The sequence below is a fragment of the Leptonotus elevatus genome, chromosome 18 (assembly GCF_054856555.1).
Source record: "Leptonotus elevatus isolate MCC_2025b chromosome 18, RoL_Lele_1.0, whole genome shotgun sequence".
NCBI classification, from domain to species: Eukaryota; Metazoa; Chordata; class Actinopteri; order Syngnathiformes; family Syngnathidae; genus Leptonotus; species Leptonotus elevatus.
In genome coordinates, this window is record NC_141256.1 from 5016946 (window position 1) to 5034053 (window position 17108).

The following is a 17108-nucleotide window of genomic DNA, read 5'->3' on the forward strand; positions in this document are numbered from 1 at the left end:
GTGTCGGAGATGGAATGAGCGCATCGCGGAACGCTCGTGGATTTCCACACCGTGTCACTATTCAATAACTCCTCAGGGCGGCGCCAAAGAGCCATCTTTTTTCTTTTTCAATGTTTTTATTGAGCACAATTTAAAAACAGTGCAAAGAGGGAATGAGGCCGAAATGGCTTATACAAAATTCCACCCCATACTCAAAGGGTCATATCAAATTTGAACAAAAAAGATTCTAGATAGACAATAAAATCTATCAAAACAAGAGAACAAAATAAACTGATTTAAGGAAAGAAAGAACAGAGAATAAGAGGTACATACAGTAAAAAATTGATTTAAGATTTCATTATAAGTAGGCAAAGAGGGAGATGTAAAATAATTATAATCAGGATAAGAGTAAATGTAACTTAAATAGTTAATATCCAAGTCATTCCAAAATTTTGGACCACTGAATGCAATATTGTTCTGGTAGTGAGATGTTCGACATAAGGGCAAATGAAAATGACAGCCATTCCTAGTAGAATACTGGTGAAAATCAGAAAAAAAAAAGGCAAATGAACTTTGAAAAATAACAGGGAGATCTTGCTTGCTATAGACATATTTGTGCATAAGTAAGCAATAATTTAAGTTTAAGTATGTAATATTTTTTGAAGAGAGGTAAAAACATTTTTAAAAGGTTCACAAGGGCTGGATAGAGAAATTATTCTTAAAAGTCACTTTTGCGTAGACAGTAGTTTACTCAGATATGCGGAATTGGTTGCTGCCCAAGCAATATTACAATAATTCATAAAATAAAATAAAATAAAAACTATAATACAAGGTTACATGGGCGGATGGATGGACCAGGGAGTAAACCTTTTTCAAAATACCAAGCATTTTTATTGATCTTGTGGTTACTACATTGACATGTTTTTTCCAGTTGAGACAGTCGTCCACAACAATACCCCAACATTTTGTATTGTATTAATCAATATTTGTATCCTTTCGGTGGTATATGTTCTTACCACAAAATATTGGATAGTTAATTTTTTTTTACATTGAGATATAATTTATTAATCTGGAGCCAGTTAAAAGTGGCTGAAAGTTCTCTGTTTACACCCAAAAGATAGTGAGAAAATATGGGTGAGGGGACATATAATGTAATCTATAGTTTCTTTGATGAGAACAGTTTTTAATACCATCATGGCCCTGAGCGGAATTTTTTTAGTTCTTAATTATTTCATATATATTTCTTTGCACAGAAGGGAGAAAAAACCTTTATAAAGCTGCAAGGATTCACAACAGACTTCAGGGTACTATGCCAGAGAATGACTTATATTAACAAAATACTCGTTAAAGCCTTCTGCTATGGAACTCGGGTCACAGGTTCCAGGTGTTGTATCGTTTGAGGCTTGAATAAATTTACTGGCATAAAAAGCTTTTTTAGTCTTCCTAACGGACACTGTAAAATATTTTTCGTATTTCTTGTATATGTCATCATTTTTGGAAGTCGGGTTTCTAATGGCTTTCCTATAAAGTTTGTTCTTCTTACGAGATCTTTTTATGAGATCATCAGTTATCCAGGGTTTTCCTTTGAATGGTTTAGTTTTGTTTTTTTGGAAGAGAGATCAAAAGGAAACAGTTCTCTATAAGCGTATCCCAGGACAATTTAGACATTAAGGACTTAAAGGACTCCAAAGTTTGTTTTGTAAATTTTCAAGCTTGAACCTGTGAGTAATTGATATTGCTTCCGCTATTGACTCCTTTAGTCTGCATAATCTGAAAAACAGGGAGATAGTAAGAAATATCTGATAACAATACGCCTGCCGTAATTTGAAAATCGAAGGAGTTTAAAAGAATGTATCAATAAAAGATGCTGAGAATCTAGTAATACAAGTAGGTTTTTGAATTAATAAAAATAAATTAGTAGCATCGAGTGTGCTTAAAAAGTTGATGGCAGACGGAGATTCTCTCTTAAGCAGGTCAACGTTAAAATCGCCAAGGAAAAAACACATATTGGTTTTCCTTAGTTGCAGTGCCCAAGATGGATAAAAGAGCCGCATTAAAGATGCCGAGGTCAGTATCTGATGGTCTATAGATACAACCAATTATAATACTTTTCTCCTTAAAAGGTGTGTCCCGGCTAACCCGAGAACGCCTGGGGATTCTCTCAGAAGAGGGAAGTCTGGGATTCCCCGCAACCCCTGGAAAGAGATAGAAAATGGATGGATGGATGGAAAAGTTGTTTTAATGTACCCGGTGAAGTGGATTGTTAGCATGTTTTATAAATGTTCGTGCTCATTTTTGTTTTAGTACAGTTTTCTTTATTCATTTTCCACGTGGAGTTGTGTCAAGGCGACAGATGGCCTGGCGCGTCATTGCGCCGCGCTCTTGTCATTACGGTAATGACGTCACCACCCCACGCCCTCTGCTCACACGCTAGGCGGTGGGCACTACTTACTCTAGTCGGACAGCATTTTGGCGCAGTTTCGCACCTAGCTAAACAAGAAGCGTTCAGCTATTTATTTCAAGTGCGATATATTTGCAACATCCAAAGCATTAGCAATGAGTTCGATCAACGTCAAAAAGCTGAAAGTAAACGATCTCAAGGACGAACTGAAAAAGCGTCGTCTTTCCGATAAGGGACTGAAGGCCGACCTGATGGACCGCCTGCAGGCCGCTTTGGACGAGGAGGCCGCGGCCTGCGAGGAAGCGGTTGCTGAGGAAGAAGATTTAGAACAGGCCACCGAACCGGAGTGCATGGGGGAAGAAGAAGAGGGAGAGGCTCCGGTAGTTGAAAGCATGGAGGCTAACGAGCAAGAAGCCGAGGTAGAACAAAACGGGGCAAGCGCCGACGACTCTGTCGCTCCCGCTCCCGCCGCCGCAGCTTCTGCTGCTTCCGCCGAGGACGAAGAAATGGGAGACGGGGAAGAGGACGACGAGATGGATCCCTTGCTCAAAGCAGACGTGGATGACATGGAGAAAATAGAAGACGACGATGGTGAGCCAGAGGAGCAGGCAGCGGAGGGTGAGTCGCCTGAATTGATCTCTTGGAGAGCTTCCCCCCATGCTTTAACTCACCGCGGCGGAGAGCTGGTTGCAATTGAACACAGTATTGCGCGGCGTAACCTTAACAGGCCAAGCGTTAGCTTCATAATGACGCAGTTTTGCTAATACGGACGTTAGCTCAATTGGCGTAAACATCACAATTTCCGTAACGTTAAATACCCGCCGTGGATTTAAAGTATGACATGTAGTCGTTAGCTGCGTAAAACGTGTCTATGCATTCGTTGAACAGACGACCTGGTTGATTAACTTAGCTTGTTAGCTCACTGGCTAGAGTAATTTTCTTTGTCTGGGAAGCGCTCATCAGCCGGCGGCCGACTTAACTGGTTTCTGCTTTAGTGGTCGGGGATGCGAATTTGACGGCATACCATACATTTGTGAATGACTGACTGTTTTTGCTACTTTAGCAGTAGCATTTTAGCATTCGCACTTTTGTCGACACTATCGGAATATATGAGATTTATACAAATATCATAAGCTGTTGAACTACCTAACCTTAAGTTGTGTGGCAATTGAAGAAATTATGTAAAGTTCCTTTAGTTAACGCGTGGTTACGTTATCCGTGTTTCTACGCATTATCACGTTTAAATGGTCATTTTATAGCTCTAAGCCGCCATTTTAATTCTGCATAAGCCATGAAGGGAAAGGGACTGTCAGTGCAGTTAGGAGGCTTACATTTCCTTGCATGGTGCATTACCTCAAAAGTACGATGTACTTGTCCCACACTAACTTTACTTTATACCATCTGTAGGGTTATTGTTCTCATTTTAATACACAAAATTGTTTTCCCAGCCCCACCACCTCTGCTCTTAAATGTGCATATTTGGACCAGCTTGCATTGTAATTAGACTCTGGTCATTACAATTGTATTCACATGATTGTACTATTGTCTAATAATATGAGGTGTTTTCCACTTCTTTAGCTCATGATGGTCGACTTTATGTAACTGACTGAACGGGCTTTGTGGGCCAGAACCCCACTGCCAGTCCGACCTCTCTCAAAGGAGCACCTCATTATATATCTTTGTTCTATTTTCAAAGGGGATGCGGACAAAGACACGAATGCTGATCAGAAGAATAAGAAGGGTGTTAAGAGACGCCGGGAGGAACATGGAAGGGGCTACTTTGAATTTATTGAAGAGAACAAATACAGCTGGTAAGGATGGGACAGAGCAAAATGGCCTTCAGCATCCCTGAAGTGCCATCATAGCTTTGTTATGTATTGGCTTTAAGTGCCGATGCACATATACCTAGCTAGCCTTTCAAGAACATTTTATAAAGAAATAACCACTTTCTCACATGTTTTGAGGGCTATGATCCCTGACTGCTCAGAGAACCTTACCATTATTTATCTGTTATACATTGTTTTCAAATGCACTGCAATTCTGTAGCAGGAGTGAATCTCTAAAGTTAGCTTTAAATCTGCTCCTCTTCACACTTAATGCCAGTTGTGTCCTCAATGTGATTCAAGGTTGCTCACAAAGAACTCAGAGGAGTGTAGCAGTTGTACACAGTTCATTCAATGGGGAGGGCATGACTTGGGTGGTAGCTGAGAAATGTGGGAGGAGGGCAGGAATCTTGTAAAAGTCTAAACGTCCACGAAGGAACTCGCTCTTGACCGTCCATCGTTTGCCTCGCAATTGTGAATAATTTTCATTAGTCCCCCCCCCCACTCTTTGTATGATGTTGATATGATATTTCTGTGTTTCTGTCTCATGAATCATGTCATGTGTGAAAGATAACATGGTGTGAGTGTGGATAGTGAGGTCCAAGGTTTACATTTTCATTTTCCCCTTGTGCTGGTGTGACATCAAGCATGGTGCGCATGGTCTATACACATACCTTCTTCTTGATCAGTGTTTTCATTGTGTTATCCTTTAATGGCACAAAATCAGATTGAGTTATAAATTTAGGTAATCATCACATCATTGCCGTCTGACAGATCTCTGAGCATTTTAGAGTCAACATTTTTCTCCTGGATGTCCTACTCTGCCCCAGTGTGATGATTGGATCTATCACATGACCTTGCTTGGACTTTTTGGAGTGGCTGTCAATATGACAATATTATTGAACTCAAGATTTTTTCCATGGCCTGTACTAGTTTTTCCCAGGATAACATAATTTCTCACGGAGCATTACTTAATTCCACATGGACGTGTTTCTAGAACTCTCCTGTGATTTAGGGGCCTGATCTTGTGCGACAGATTTGGTAAGTGACTGTAGCCTGTATTACTTTACATATTTTATTTACAGTGGAACCTCCAAATTGAAAAGCAACCGCAGCAATGCATGAAACATTTCTGGTGGAAATGTCAGATGGCAAAACAGTTTGCACTATATTTGGTATAAGCAACTGGGACACCATCTGACTGAAAAATCCCTTGTCGTTAAACACGGTTGTATCGGGTGTATTCACTGCTAATGCTTTTTAAGGTCGAAATGAGAGAAAACGTGTCAATTTTTACTATTTAAAGACAAGTAGGTAGTTGCAGTGTGCCACAATTCAAACCTGTTTTCCCACATGGCAGGGCGATAATTCAATGTATTGCAGTAGACACATGATCAACATCAATGCAATATGCAGTGTTTCCCACACCATGTTAATACTTGGGTGGGCCACCCAAGTAAACTGGCCACCACCAAAGTAGATTTCAAGAATATTTTATAAAAAAAAAATTTGTGTGTCACAACCAGATATACCGCATGTAACAATAGTTCAATATCACTCACTTGTGAATCGTTAGGTTAGAGGAGACGCAAGTAGCAGAACTAAGACTTTTTATCCGGGTTCTTATTTTTAATAGTTAAAAAAATCAATAATTATCTATTGACTCGTAAAAAAAAAAAATTATATTGTGATAGATGTTTGTGTCTGATATTTCCACTTAATTATGCTCACTGCTTTCCTTTTTGTTGTTAAGCAAAAACACTTGTGCTGTTGATCTTTTAGCTACTCGCTGAGTGGAAGACTGAGGCCATGTACACACATAACAGGGTATTTTTAAAAACTGATATTTCCCTCCTCTAAGTGTAGAAAAAAAATAGTGTCCACACCACCACGTTTGTAGAAAAGAAAACATCCACAGCTAACCGCATCAATGCGTTTTTAAGTACGTTCATAACAATTCCAGACATTAAGGTGGCAACAGTTCCCCAAATCTTATCCAATCCACAAATTGGGCTTACAATGAGATGCATGACAAGTAGTTAGCCAAATACTGCTCCTCTCCTGACGTCACTGCCTCATACGTCACACAAGCACGGACTGTCAGCCGCTGACCTGTATATATGGGGATCAGTGCTGTCAATTAAAAAATATATATACTTGTAAACAGTCTATGAGTACATCATAAACGGAGCATAGAGGAAAACAAAGACGATAAATACAAAATCTTAAAAAGCTTCACTTGTTTTTTATTTCACCTTTTTTTTCTCATTCAGCACACACACATACAAACATGGTTTCCCCGGTGGGGAATCGAATCCACGCCGCCTTTTTTTCTTGTTTTTTTAACAACTTGAGGTATGTGATTGAGGGACGTGTGTAGAGGACGCCGTAAAACTTAATTTGCCGACAGACACACACGACCGCAAAAATACGCAAATCTTCACTTTGGCCGGAGTTTTTAGAAACCTTCGTTTGTAACGAAAAAATTCCCGCGGGCGTGTGCAAGCCGCAGAAAAACATCTCCCATTTGCTAAAAACCTGACTACGTGTATACATGGCCTGAATGTTGAAGCAGAGTAATTTAGTCATTTGTGTCATTGAATTTTGGAGGTTCTACTGTGAGTATGTGTAATACATTTTGTCAAGCCATCTCCTACAGAGGCAACACAACATTAAATAGGAAGTTATTCAAGTCCTTGCGTCACTCCAAATATATCTTTACTTCTAAGGCTCGTCTAGGTGCAATTGTCTTTGTCTTACATTTAGATTTCACTGGCTGGATGATACAAGGTAAGTGTCTGCAGGATTACAATATACACGGTGTACACCACTGCCCAGAACGGGTTGGAGGCTTCCCAATACGTTACCCCCCCCCCCCCCCACTTCTTTTCAGCAAGTGGTTCCTATGCAGTTCAAATGACCATCATCCAATTGAATGTGTATGGTCTTTTTCCCCCCCCCCCCGCAGGGCTTCATTTAAATCGCCCGTGCCCCCTTTGGAGGAAGAAGATGAAGAGTTTGATGACACCAAAGTCTGCCTGGACAACTGTGAGTCGCCTAATAAGATAAATGACTAAAACAATGGGAATAGTTTTATCTTTACTTTCATCTGGTGCAATTTGTGGAAAATACAACAGTCACAAAAACAAAATTAAGTGTTACTCGAGTTCATTCTTGTATGTCTAGAAGACATGTACCTTCTAATTTGACAGTGAGCACAGCACTTTACCAAGGCCTAACAATAAGATAGTTCTAGATTACTTTCATAATGCCTTGTTTGCAATGGCCTTTTAGTTTCAATAGTTTTAAGTTGCAGTTGATTATTTACTGTAGTACTTTAGGTGGTGTTGTGCGTTTTTCAAAGTAGTTGACAACTTAAGAAATTATAAATGGGAGTCTGTACCTGAATCGATCCACCCTAGCACAAAATTGGTCGATTTGAGTTCTGTTGCTGACCATCGTGTATGCAGGGGTGTATACATCTTTTCAGAAGTGGCCGTGGGTTGCTAAACTGTTAAAGTAAAGTAGCATTTGAAGAGATACAAAACTTGATAGCTAAAATATAATTATGCTTTAGACTTTACACCAATCTGATTGGCTGGATTGGCCAATATTTAGCATTTTATGCACATTTTGTCATCGGCCGTACTTTTGATTTGCTCATTGATCGACTCCCAGAAATAAGACATTACCGCTGTAGAGGTTCCTACATATACATTTGCCCATAGAAGGCCATGGCAAATGGTATTTGGCCGCTACTCAAGATTTTGGCACTGTATGTCAATATGTAACTGTTGTAAGAACGCTCATTACTGCACGGAAGTTGTTCTACTGCTTTTGTGAGAAATACAGTGCCTTAAATGACTGTATCAACTGTATCGTGATCGGTTGTCTCTCTCTTTTTTTATTTTTTTTAATTATTTTTTTACCTCAAAATCCTGATCATGTAAATCCTATGAGACGATAGGCATACAAACAGGTATAAAACTAGCCATGATTATCCAATTATGATATTCTGTATGAATGCAACTCTTAACGTGTTGTTTTTCTTATGTAGACAACTGCGACCTGCACTTTAAGGTGTCACGTGATCGCTTCAGTGCCTCGTCGCTCACAATGGAGAGTTTTGCCTACCTCTGGTCTGGAGGCAAGGCCACGTATGGTGTGAACAAAGGCAAAGTCTGCTTTGAAGTGAAGGTACTGTCAAGATGAGAATGACTCATTTTAAAACTTCGCCAACGTTTCCCATTTAAGTCCTGCTCAAATATCGATATGTATTAATATATGTAATCAACTTGTTCCTGTCTGCCTGACAGATCACAGAAAAGATTCCAGTGAAGCATATTTCAAGTAAGAACATGGAGATCCATGATGTGCAGGTCGGATGGTCGTTGTCTGCGTCGTCACTGCTACTTGGTGGGTTTCCTCGTTCTCGCTTAGCCTACCTTGTTTTGTCAACACTGCTTTATTAGTGTCAGACTAAGGGCTATCAGTATGTATTGCGATAGACACGGGATTGATATTAATAATGTGTTCAATAAAATGTTCAACAAAAGAAAATTACGGAAGCGAACCCCAACCCCGGCGTGCTGCATGCTGTAGGCCGAGGCTACAATATGCTGTTGTTGGGTTGGTGCCACAATTACAAGGAAGAGGAAATTTTGAGCACAAGTGTTTTTTACAGCGCAGCAGAGTTGCTAAAGCCTGGTTCACACGGCAAGATTTTTGAAGTTGTCTGCAGACTTCCAAATTTACTGGTTTTGCAGTGTGTGGTGTGTGAAGCCGCACGGCACAATCAACACATCACACACAAATCGATTTCATTCATGGATATTTTCGGGTTGGACTGGAAGTCTCGCAAAACCTCTTGAGATTAAACGGGACTTCAAAGTAAACAAACAAGGCGGTGTAGTGGCGATAGTTTGTGCTTTGTTTTTAGCAGGAAAAAATTACATGAGAAGAAAAGGTGTTGGTCAAAGTGGAGACAGTGCAAGCTCGGTGTCTCTGTTCCGCCATGACTGTTTTGATTTTGGATTTCCTTCCATCCTTCCTCACCGCATCGTTTTCTGATTCGATCCCCGATTTGAGATTGGAGACCTAGTTCCGGGAAGAGCTTTAATAGCTTCTCCTTATATTGTACTGTAAAAGCTGTTCTTTAAACAATTCATGAATCATTTCTAGAGCCCTTTGTAATGAACTCTTTCCGGAGAGCATTTGGGGATCTTGTTTCTATGCATGCCTGGTTGTGTGTTAAGCATTGTTAAAAATAAAACCGGAGCTTTCAATGAAAATCTTAGTGTAATCTGTATATGTAAGTGTCCTAGCCACATTATATCCTAAATCGCATTGACTCGTTCACACGGTCATGTTTACTCTTTTGACAGTATGTACTCTCCCGTTACGATTTAGGTGACGGCATCCATTCATACGCATACTCTGGGAAGGGTAAGAAGACGACAAACGCTGTCATGGAAGACTTTGGTGAAACTTTTGATGAGAATGACGTCGTCTGCTGCCTCGCTGTAAGACATCTTTTTCGTCACTGTTAAATTGCCATAATTAAATTGTCGTTATTAATAAGAACAACAACCTTTTCTTTGCACGTTCTTTTTTGGTCTGTTCAGGATTTCGACGGGGATGATGTGGTTCTGTCCTTCTCCAAGAATGGTGGGGAGCCAGGCGAAGCTTTCCGTGTGAGCAAAGACGAGCTGAACGGCCAGCATCTTTTCCCTCATGTCATGTGCCACAACTGCGCCGTGGAGGTCAACTTTGGCCAGATGGAGACCCCGTTCTTTCCCGTGCCCTCGGAGTACACCATCATGGAGCAGATTCCTGTCGACGAACGTGTCCGTGGGCCCCGCGGGCCGCAGACCAAGGCAGACTGTGAGGTAAGCAGCTATAAACATCATTAGGAATACAGTGTGGCGTTTTCATTCCTGTGTATGTTACCCGCTTCTTTCCATCATTTCATTCTTGTAGATTATCGTGATGGTTGGTTTGCCAGGTGCGGGCAAGACCACATGGGTGAAGAACCATGTCCAGGAGAATCCTGGGAAGTACTACATCCTGGGAAGCGACACAATCGTGGAAAAGATGATGGTCAGTTGCATGTACATGCAACTGCATGTGTACATGCATATTTCTTCATGTAGTATCACTGTCGGAAATGTACGCTAATGGATAAGCAGAGTTGGCATATGCTATAATTTTGTTTCTTGAATCCTGTCTAGCGTTAATTTAATCAGGCGTTTTTAATTTTAATAATCATTTTTCTCCATTTTTGTCGAGTTTCAATCACGCTTGTTAGTTTTTAATCAAAGTTAGTCAACCTCACCCCGTTTTTATTTAGTCAAATTTTACTCGACTATAAATGTAACATTTTAGTCCAAGAAAACCTAATTTTATTTGTATAGTTTTAGTCAATAAAAACTGTCAACGTTTTAGTCAGGACAATCATTTTACCCCTGTATATATTTTTTTGTCAGCAGATAACATTTCGAATCTAAAATAGTTTCACATTGAATTTTCTCTCATCTTTTTGATGAAAAACAATTACATTTTATAGGAAATAACAGGTTTAGGTTTAGCATTTCAATGCATCGTTCTTTCTCTTTTTTCTTTTTAAAACAATCGTGTAGTCAAAACTAACTTAAAAAGGGTTTTTGGTAAATTCATGTAGGTGCAAAAGTAAGTGAACCCTCTGCAGCATTGCTTAAAACAAGCAGTCAAGATCAGAGGGATCAGGTAAGACAAATTGGTAGCTGAACTAACCACTGAAATGGATCAATGAAATGAGAGCTTAAGCAAATAAATTGTGCATCACTGACTGAAACGGAGACAAAACCACGTCACTTAAGTCTTACCCAGGTGAACCCATACAGGTCAGTCATGCTGAGAGGAAGAGAAATCTCAGGGGACCTCAGGAAGTGGGTAGTGACAGCACATCTGTCTGTCATCTAAAACAAAATATATAGCTTCATCATTCCACTGTGAAGCAGACCATCTGCCACAAGAGAACAATGAAAATTACTACAATACTGCCCAGAAGTGGATGACCTTCTAAAATATCAGCAAGAACCACAAGAAAAATGAGTCATGTTTGGTGAAAAGTCAACACTGCATACCAGCAAAAGTACCTTCTCCCTACAGTGAAGCATGTTGAGATCTGGGCTGGCTTTTCATCTTCAGGACCTGGACAGCTCCACATAATCCAGAGAATCATGAGTTCAGAGGAATATTGTGAAATCCTGGAACATAACCTGAAGCCGTTCTTTGTGAAGTTACAGCACTGTAGAAGATGGATCATGCAACATGACAATAATTCAAACCATTCCAATCCAACCTCTCAACTGGCTGCATTTTGCAAGGAAGAGTGGCAAAAATCCCCAAAGTAGATCTGAACGACTGATAAGTCACTAAAGAAAGTGTTTGGATGAAGTTCTCATTGCAAAAGGAGGTGCAATGTCCGATTAAGTGAGAGGGTCACATATAAGATCATTTTAATATTTTATACAAAAATCTGACCATGCTCGCAGGGTTCACAAACCTTTGAGCTGCGTGCGTGCAATATCTCAATAAACACAAAAACAATTTCCAACATGTTGGCAAGACCAAGTTTAATATACATATGGTTAACTTATAACATGGAAGTAATGTTAAAAAGAAAAAAAATTATTACACATTTTTCAGTTTTACTCAAATAGGGGCGATGCAAAAATGAGTACACCCCACCAAAAAATTAATAAATTTAGTACTTTGCATGGTCTCCACGATTTTTAATCACAGAGTGATGCTCAACTTTCCTCTTTAGAATTCCCCATAGGTGTTCAATTGGGTTCAGATCAGGAGACATACTTGGCCACTGAATCACTTTCACCTGGTTCTTCTTCAGAAATCCAACATTGACCTTAGATGTGGGCTTAGGATCATTGTCATGTTGGAAAAGTGCACGACGACAGAGGGCATGGAGTGATGGCAGCATCTTTTCTTTCAAAATTGACCAATACAGCTGTGAATTCATGATGCCATCAATGAAATTCAGCTCCCCGACACCAGCAGTATTCATGCAACCCCACATGAGGACACTGCCACCACCATGTTTCACTGTAGGCACCATGCATTTTTCCTTGTATTCCTCACCTTTGCGACGCCATACAGTTTTGAAGCCATCAGTTCCAAAAACATTTATCTTGGTCTGATCACTCCAGAGTACAGAGTCCCAGTAGTCTTCATCTTTGTCAGCACGGGCCCTGGCAAACTCGAGGCGCGCTTTTTTGTGCCTGGGCTTTAGGAGAAGCTTCCTCCGTGGGCGGCACCCAAGAATGCCAGTCCTTTGCAGTGTACGCCATATTTTGTCATGGGTCGACCCAGTTTGGCTTTCTATTTCCTTAGATAACTGCAGTGTCGATTTTCTTCCACCCTTCTCATTGGAAGACGCTGCTGTCGAGTTGTTAACATCCCTGGACGACCTTGACGTCTCTGTGAGATGGTTGCAGTTCCATCTTTTTTACATTGTTGTACCACTTTTACTACAGTATTCTGACTGATAAGTAAAGCTTTGCTGATCTTCTTGTAGCCATCACATTTGTTGTGCAAAGAAATTTATTTTTTTTCTCAGGTCCTGTGACATTTCTCTTCCGTCTGGTGCCATTGCTAACAGCATGAAATGGGAAAGTGTTTTCTTTAAGTACCACCCATTTATAGTCAACAGTCTGCTTGACACCTGTGTAATGAATAATTAGACTCAGCTGTAGATGTTTGTAGTCTAAAATTTGGGCTTTGCTCCATAGACTTTCAGTGGGGTGTACTCATTTTTGCATCACCCGTTGCATTAATTTAAATAAAACTGAAAATTCTGTTGTCTAATGTATATTATTAACCTTACTTTCATGTTATAAGTTATACAGATGTTATACAAATGTAGTCTTGTCAATATTTAGAAAATTGTTTTTGATTTGATTGACATATTGTTTAAAGTGTTATTTTTCGTAGGGGGTGTACTCATTTATGCTGAGCACTGTATGTATACGTGTGTGTGTGTGTATGTGTATATATATATTTATATATATATATATCCTTGAATCCACCTCCTGTCTGTCCCCATGTGCATGTTGCACTAGCTACAGATTTGAAAAGTGGTGTGTCACTATGTATCACATGACAGTGTCACAGTGGCAGATAAGCAGAGACAGGATTTTATCAAATCATATAATTTTTGTCTTGTTTTTGTTCATGAACTAAAATGTCCATAGATTTTTAGCCCAGTTTTTGTAAAGTGAAGTGCACTTTCGTCTCGTCTTTTTTAGTAGACGAAAATGCATACTGATTTAGTCCCAGTTATTGTTTATTAATGAGAGTTTTATTCTAGTCTACTTTTCGTCTTCTGGTGAATAATCAGTGTGGACGAAAACATTTGTTTAGTTTTCGTTAACAAAATTAACACTAATCCTGTCCTACAGATCAACACCCCGAATCGGCAGCCAAAAGAATACAACAAACTGCTTGCCATTTCCCAGCGTGCACCTCTTTTCTTGGGAAAGTTCATTGAGATTGCTGCCCGCAAGAAACGGAACTACATCCTGGATCACGTAAGTCACCTTAACATTGCTCTGCGTACCATGTCGAGTAGAAATATTAACTTTAGGATTGTTCTTCCCCTCCAGACTAACTTGTCTGGCCCTGGCCAGAAGAGGAAGATGTGCTTGTTTGCCGGCTTCCAGCGTAAAGCTGTGGTGGTATTCCCCGCCGAGGAGGATTACAAGCAGAGGGTTCAGAAGAAGGTCATGAGTGACGGCAAAGAAGTCCCCGAACATGCGTTTCTCAAGATGAAAGGTGAAGGAAGCAGCAAGAGAATTGTTTGCTGGTGGGAAGTAACAAATAGCATTTGTACTTGAGTATAGCGTGTGAGTACTTTGGCCTCTAGAATTGTGGCATAGTATTTGCTAAGTGTGTTGGTCTGTCACAGGCTTCTATTCCCTGCCTGTGGAAGGCGAGAGCTTCAGCGAGGTGCTCTTCGCCGAGCTGCCGAGGGACGACGCTGCCAAAGTTTTAGAAACATACAAAGAAGAAAGCAAGAGTGCCCTGCCTGCTGAGAAGAAGCCCAACCAGGGAAGCACAACACCCAAGCGAGGCGGCGGATCCCGCGGGGGCGGTCGCGGAGGCAAGAACCAGTTTGGCCGCAGCAGTGGGCCAGTACAGAGGGGAGGCGGCGGCGGCGGTCGTGCGGGCTTCCAGAGCCGAGGCAACTTCCGAGGAGGTATGAGGCGTGTTTGGCACTTAAGTAGGGATAGACTGATTATCAGCCGGGCCGATTATTGGTGGCGGTATTTGGCATTTTGATAAATATCGGCATCTGCCTTTTTACAAATCTCATTGAGCGGTGAATGTTTGCGAACGTAGCAAATTTAGGGTTTTCAAACATACTCAGACATTTTTTCACCGTCTGCAAAGATCTTTTGAAACCTTGACGAAAACGTAAAATTAGCATTGGTCGCTCAGTAAGATACAGGGAACTTTATTTATGGATTCATTTAAATTTCCACTTAATAAAAATTATCCTACATTGGGAACTCCCTACACCTTTTATTCTTAAAAAAAGAAAGAAATTATGTTGAAATTTGGGGAAACTTAATTTACAGTAGAAAACTTTAGGGAACGATTTACTTGCTTAGTTTTTAATTTAGAAAAAGTTTTTTCATTTAATTTTGACGCTAATATTTTCTTTTTTACTTCAAATGAATATCGGCTTGAAATATCAGTTTATCCGTCTCATTGACTACTAATAATCGGTATCAGGATCGACCTTGAAAAAGCCATATCAGTCGATCACTCCACCCAAGGTTGTTCCTCAGGCCGACCTTTTCTCTCTTCGCAGCCCCCAACCCTCGCGGTGGCTTCTCCCGCCCCCCTCGGGGCTACATGCCGCCCCCGGCATACAGAGGAGGCTTCCCCAACCGCGGCAGCTACAACCGCAGCGGGGGTCACATGTCCAGTATGGGCGGATCCCCCAGAGGTGGACCCATGAGGGGTAACATGGGCCACAGAGGCGGACACATGAATCGAGGCGGTCCAATGAACAGAGGGGGGAACATGGGCAGAGGCGGCGGCGGTGGCGGCATGAATCGCGGCGGAAATAGAGGCCATCACAACCAGGTTGGCAGCTGCCCAGTAGCAAAATCTTGTAAACGTCCAGGAACACTTGGTCACCTTTTTCTCCCATCATGCGTTGCTTTGTAGTTTCATCAGAGAGGTGGCGGCCGAGGCAACTTCAGCAACAAGAACAGCAATTTCAGCAACCATAGGAATAGTGGCGGTTTTGGCAACAGGAACGGCATGGACAAGGCCCAGGCCTTCAACCAGAGCTGGCAACAGGGGGTCAGTGTTTCTCTCTCTCAGCTGTTGAAGCATCACTATCGCTTGTGTCTAAACCAGTCTTGTTTGTGCAGTTCTGGAATCAGAAGCCGTGGAACCAGCAGTATCAGCCCAACTATTACTAAGACATTTGTTCTAATGGACTGGTGGCCACACTGAAAACCACTCTAGCCACGGACCATCATCATCATCATCATCCCTCCTCCATCAACAATGCCATTTTTCATAGTACCTGCTTTTAAGAATCTAAGAGGAGTTAACGTGGTCAACATTGCGTTCCAGAGGAAGACCAGCCTGCGTGAGAAATTTTCAGAAGAGCTAGAGATGCATGTACAACTTTTTTTTTCTTTTTTTTTATCGTTTGTTGTATATTTCATTTGCGTTGCACCACTTTTAAAGGACATGCTTTTTTTCTTCTTCTTTTTTTTTAGTTTGTATTAAGAACCTTTCCAGGGATGTGCATTTTTTCTTTGTTTTTTTCTTAATTGTAAATATTTGTTTTGAGTAGCTAAAGAATTCGTTGTTGTTTTGGCTCCTGAAGAATATTGTTTGTGTCCACTGTGCAGTTAGCGCAGACGCAGATGATTTCCAGCGAGTTTCAGTTTGTTGTTCTCCCTTCCAAAACTGTAAACTAACTTCAAGACCTCCAATAAACTGTTTTGCTTTTCTCCTGGCGTATAATTTATGTTCAAAGGTGTAAAATACCTTTGAATAGCCCATTTGGAGAAATTTCCACCAGCCCTTGTTGGTGTTGTGATATCATCTTACCTAATGTAATGTGCACTGAATGTTGAGTTATTCAATCTCTTAGAATGAACAAATGCTAACTTGTTTTAGGTGTGCCTTTTTTTTTTTATGAATTCCCTCTGCACATTTGAAGAATCATGGCAGGTCGGCGTTTGATGCGGTCCTCAGCAAATGTGACCAGTGTGCATTTGGCTGTCAAGTGCAACTGAAAATGTAGCCAACCCTTTTAAATCAAACAGAATGTTGAACCAAATTTTGAGTTTAGCTCATATTTGCATATTGACAGTATAGCAGACAGTAGCTGAGTGCAGATCAGGTTGCACATCTTTCACCAGCAAACAAGGGCTCCATGGTGTTCATTTCAAATCTACACAACAGTCGTTATTTCTGTTCCAGCTATTATTTCTTAGTTTCTGACAATAACCCCTGGTTCCTTCATTTCAGTGTACCCGACTCAACTTCTTTCTTCTTTTTTTTTACCCGAAGGGATGTTAAAACAAGCATGTAAATACTGTACTCAAAAACAATTGCTATGCTGTGATCAGTGTTAGTCATCCCCAGTACTGCTGTGTGTTCCACTCTTTAAATGTCTTTGTTTTGTTTTGATAAATTAGCAGAATTTGGGTTTCAGAAGACAATATATTTTTATTGCTTATGTTGCAGGTTGTATATCAGGTCCTGTAAACCAACCATGCTGCAGCTTGTCTTTTGTATCCTAACATTGTTTTTTGTATGTCTCAACTATATTAAAGTTAAATACGGTTGTGAAATTTGAGGGTTGATACTGT

General features: G+C 40.7%; 1 protein-coding gene across 1 annotated transcript; it reads left to right on the plus strand.

Annotated features, from left to right (window-relative positions):
• The first annotated feature begins 2268 nt into the window (after positions 1 to 2268).
• On the plus strand, positions 2269 to 17090 carry hnrnpub (heterogeneous nuclear ribonucleoprotein Ub). The gene is made up of 14 exons (XM_086060809.1): positions 2269 to 2998; positions 4077 to 4191; positions 7172 to 7251; positions 8261 to 8400; positions 8520 to 8619; positions 9613 to 9725; positions 9828 to 10091; positions 10183 to 10302; positions 13662 to 13790; positions 13866 to 14034; positions 14168 to 14458; positions 15077 to 15354; positions 15439 to 15576; positions 15648 to 17090. The coding sequence occupies exons 1-14, from the start codon at positions 2536 to 2538 to the stop codon at positions 15696 to 15698; spliced, it is 2451 nt and encodes an 816-aa protein (XP_085916935.1). The 5' UTR covers positions 2269 to 2535; the 3' UTR covers positions 15699 to 17090.
• Positions 17091 to 17108: the final 18 nt, after the last annotated feature.

Bases quoted from the DNA above. Each gene is read 5' to 3' on its own strand.
- hnrnpub (XM_086060809.1), top strand. From the start codon at position 2,536: ATGAGTTCGATCAACGTCAAAAAGCTGAAAGTAAACGATCTCAAGGAC. The intron at 2,999-4,076 runs GTGAGTCGCCTG...CTATTTTCAAAG, and splicing joins AGAGGAGCAGGCAGCGGAGG to GGGATGCGGACAAAGACACG. The intron at 8,620-9,612 runs GTGGGTTTCCTC...GTTACGATTTAG, and splicing joins TGCGTCGTCACTGCTACTTG to GTGACGGCATCCATTCATAC.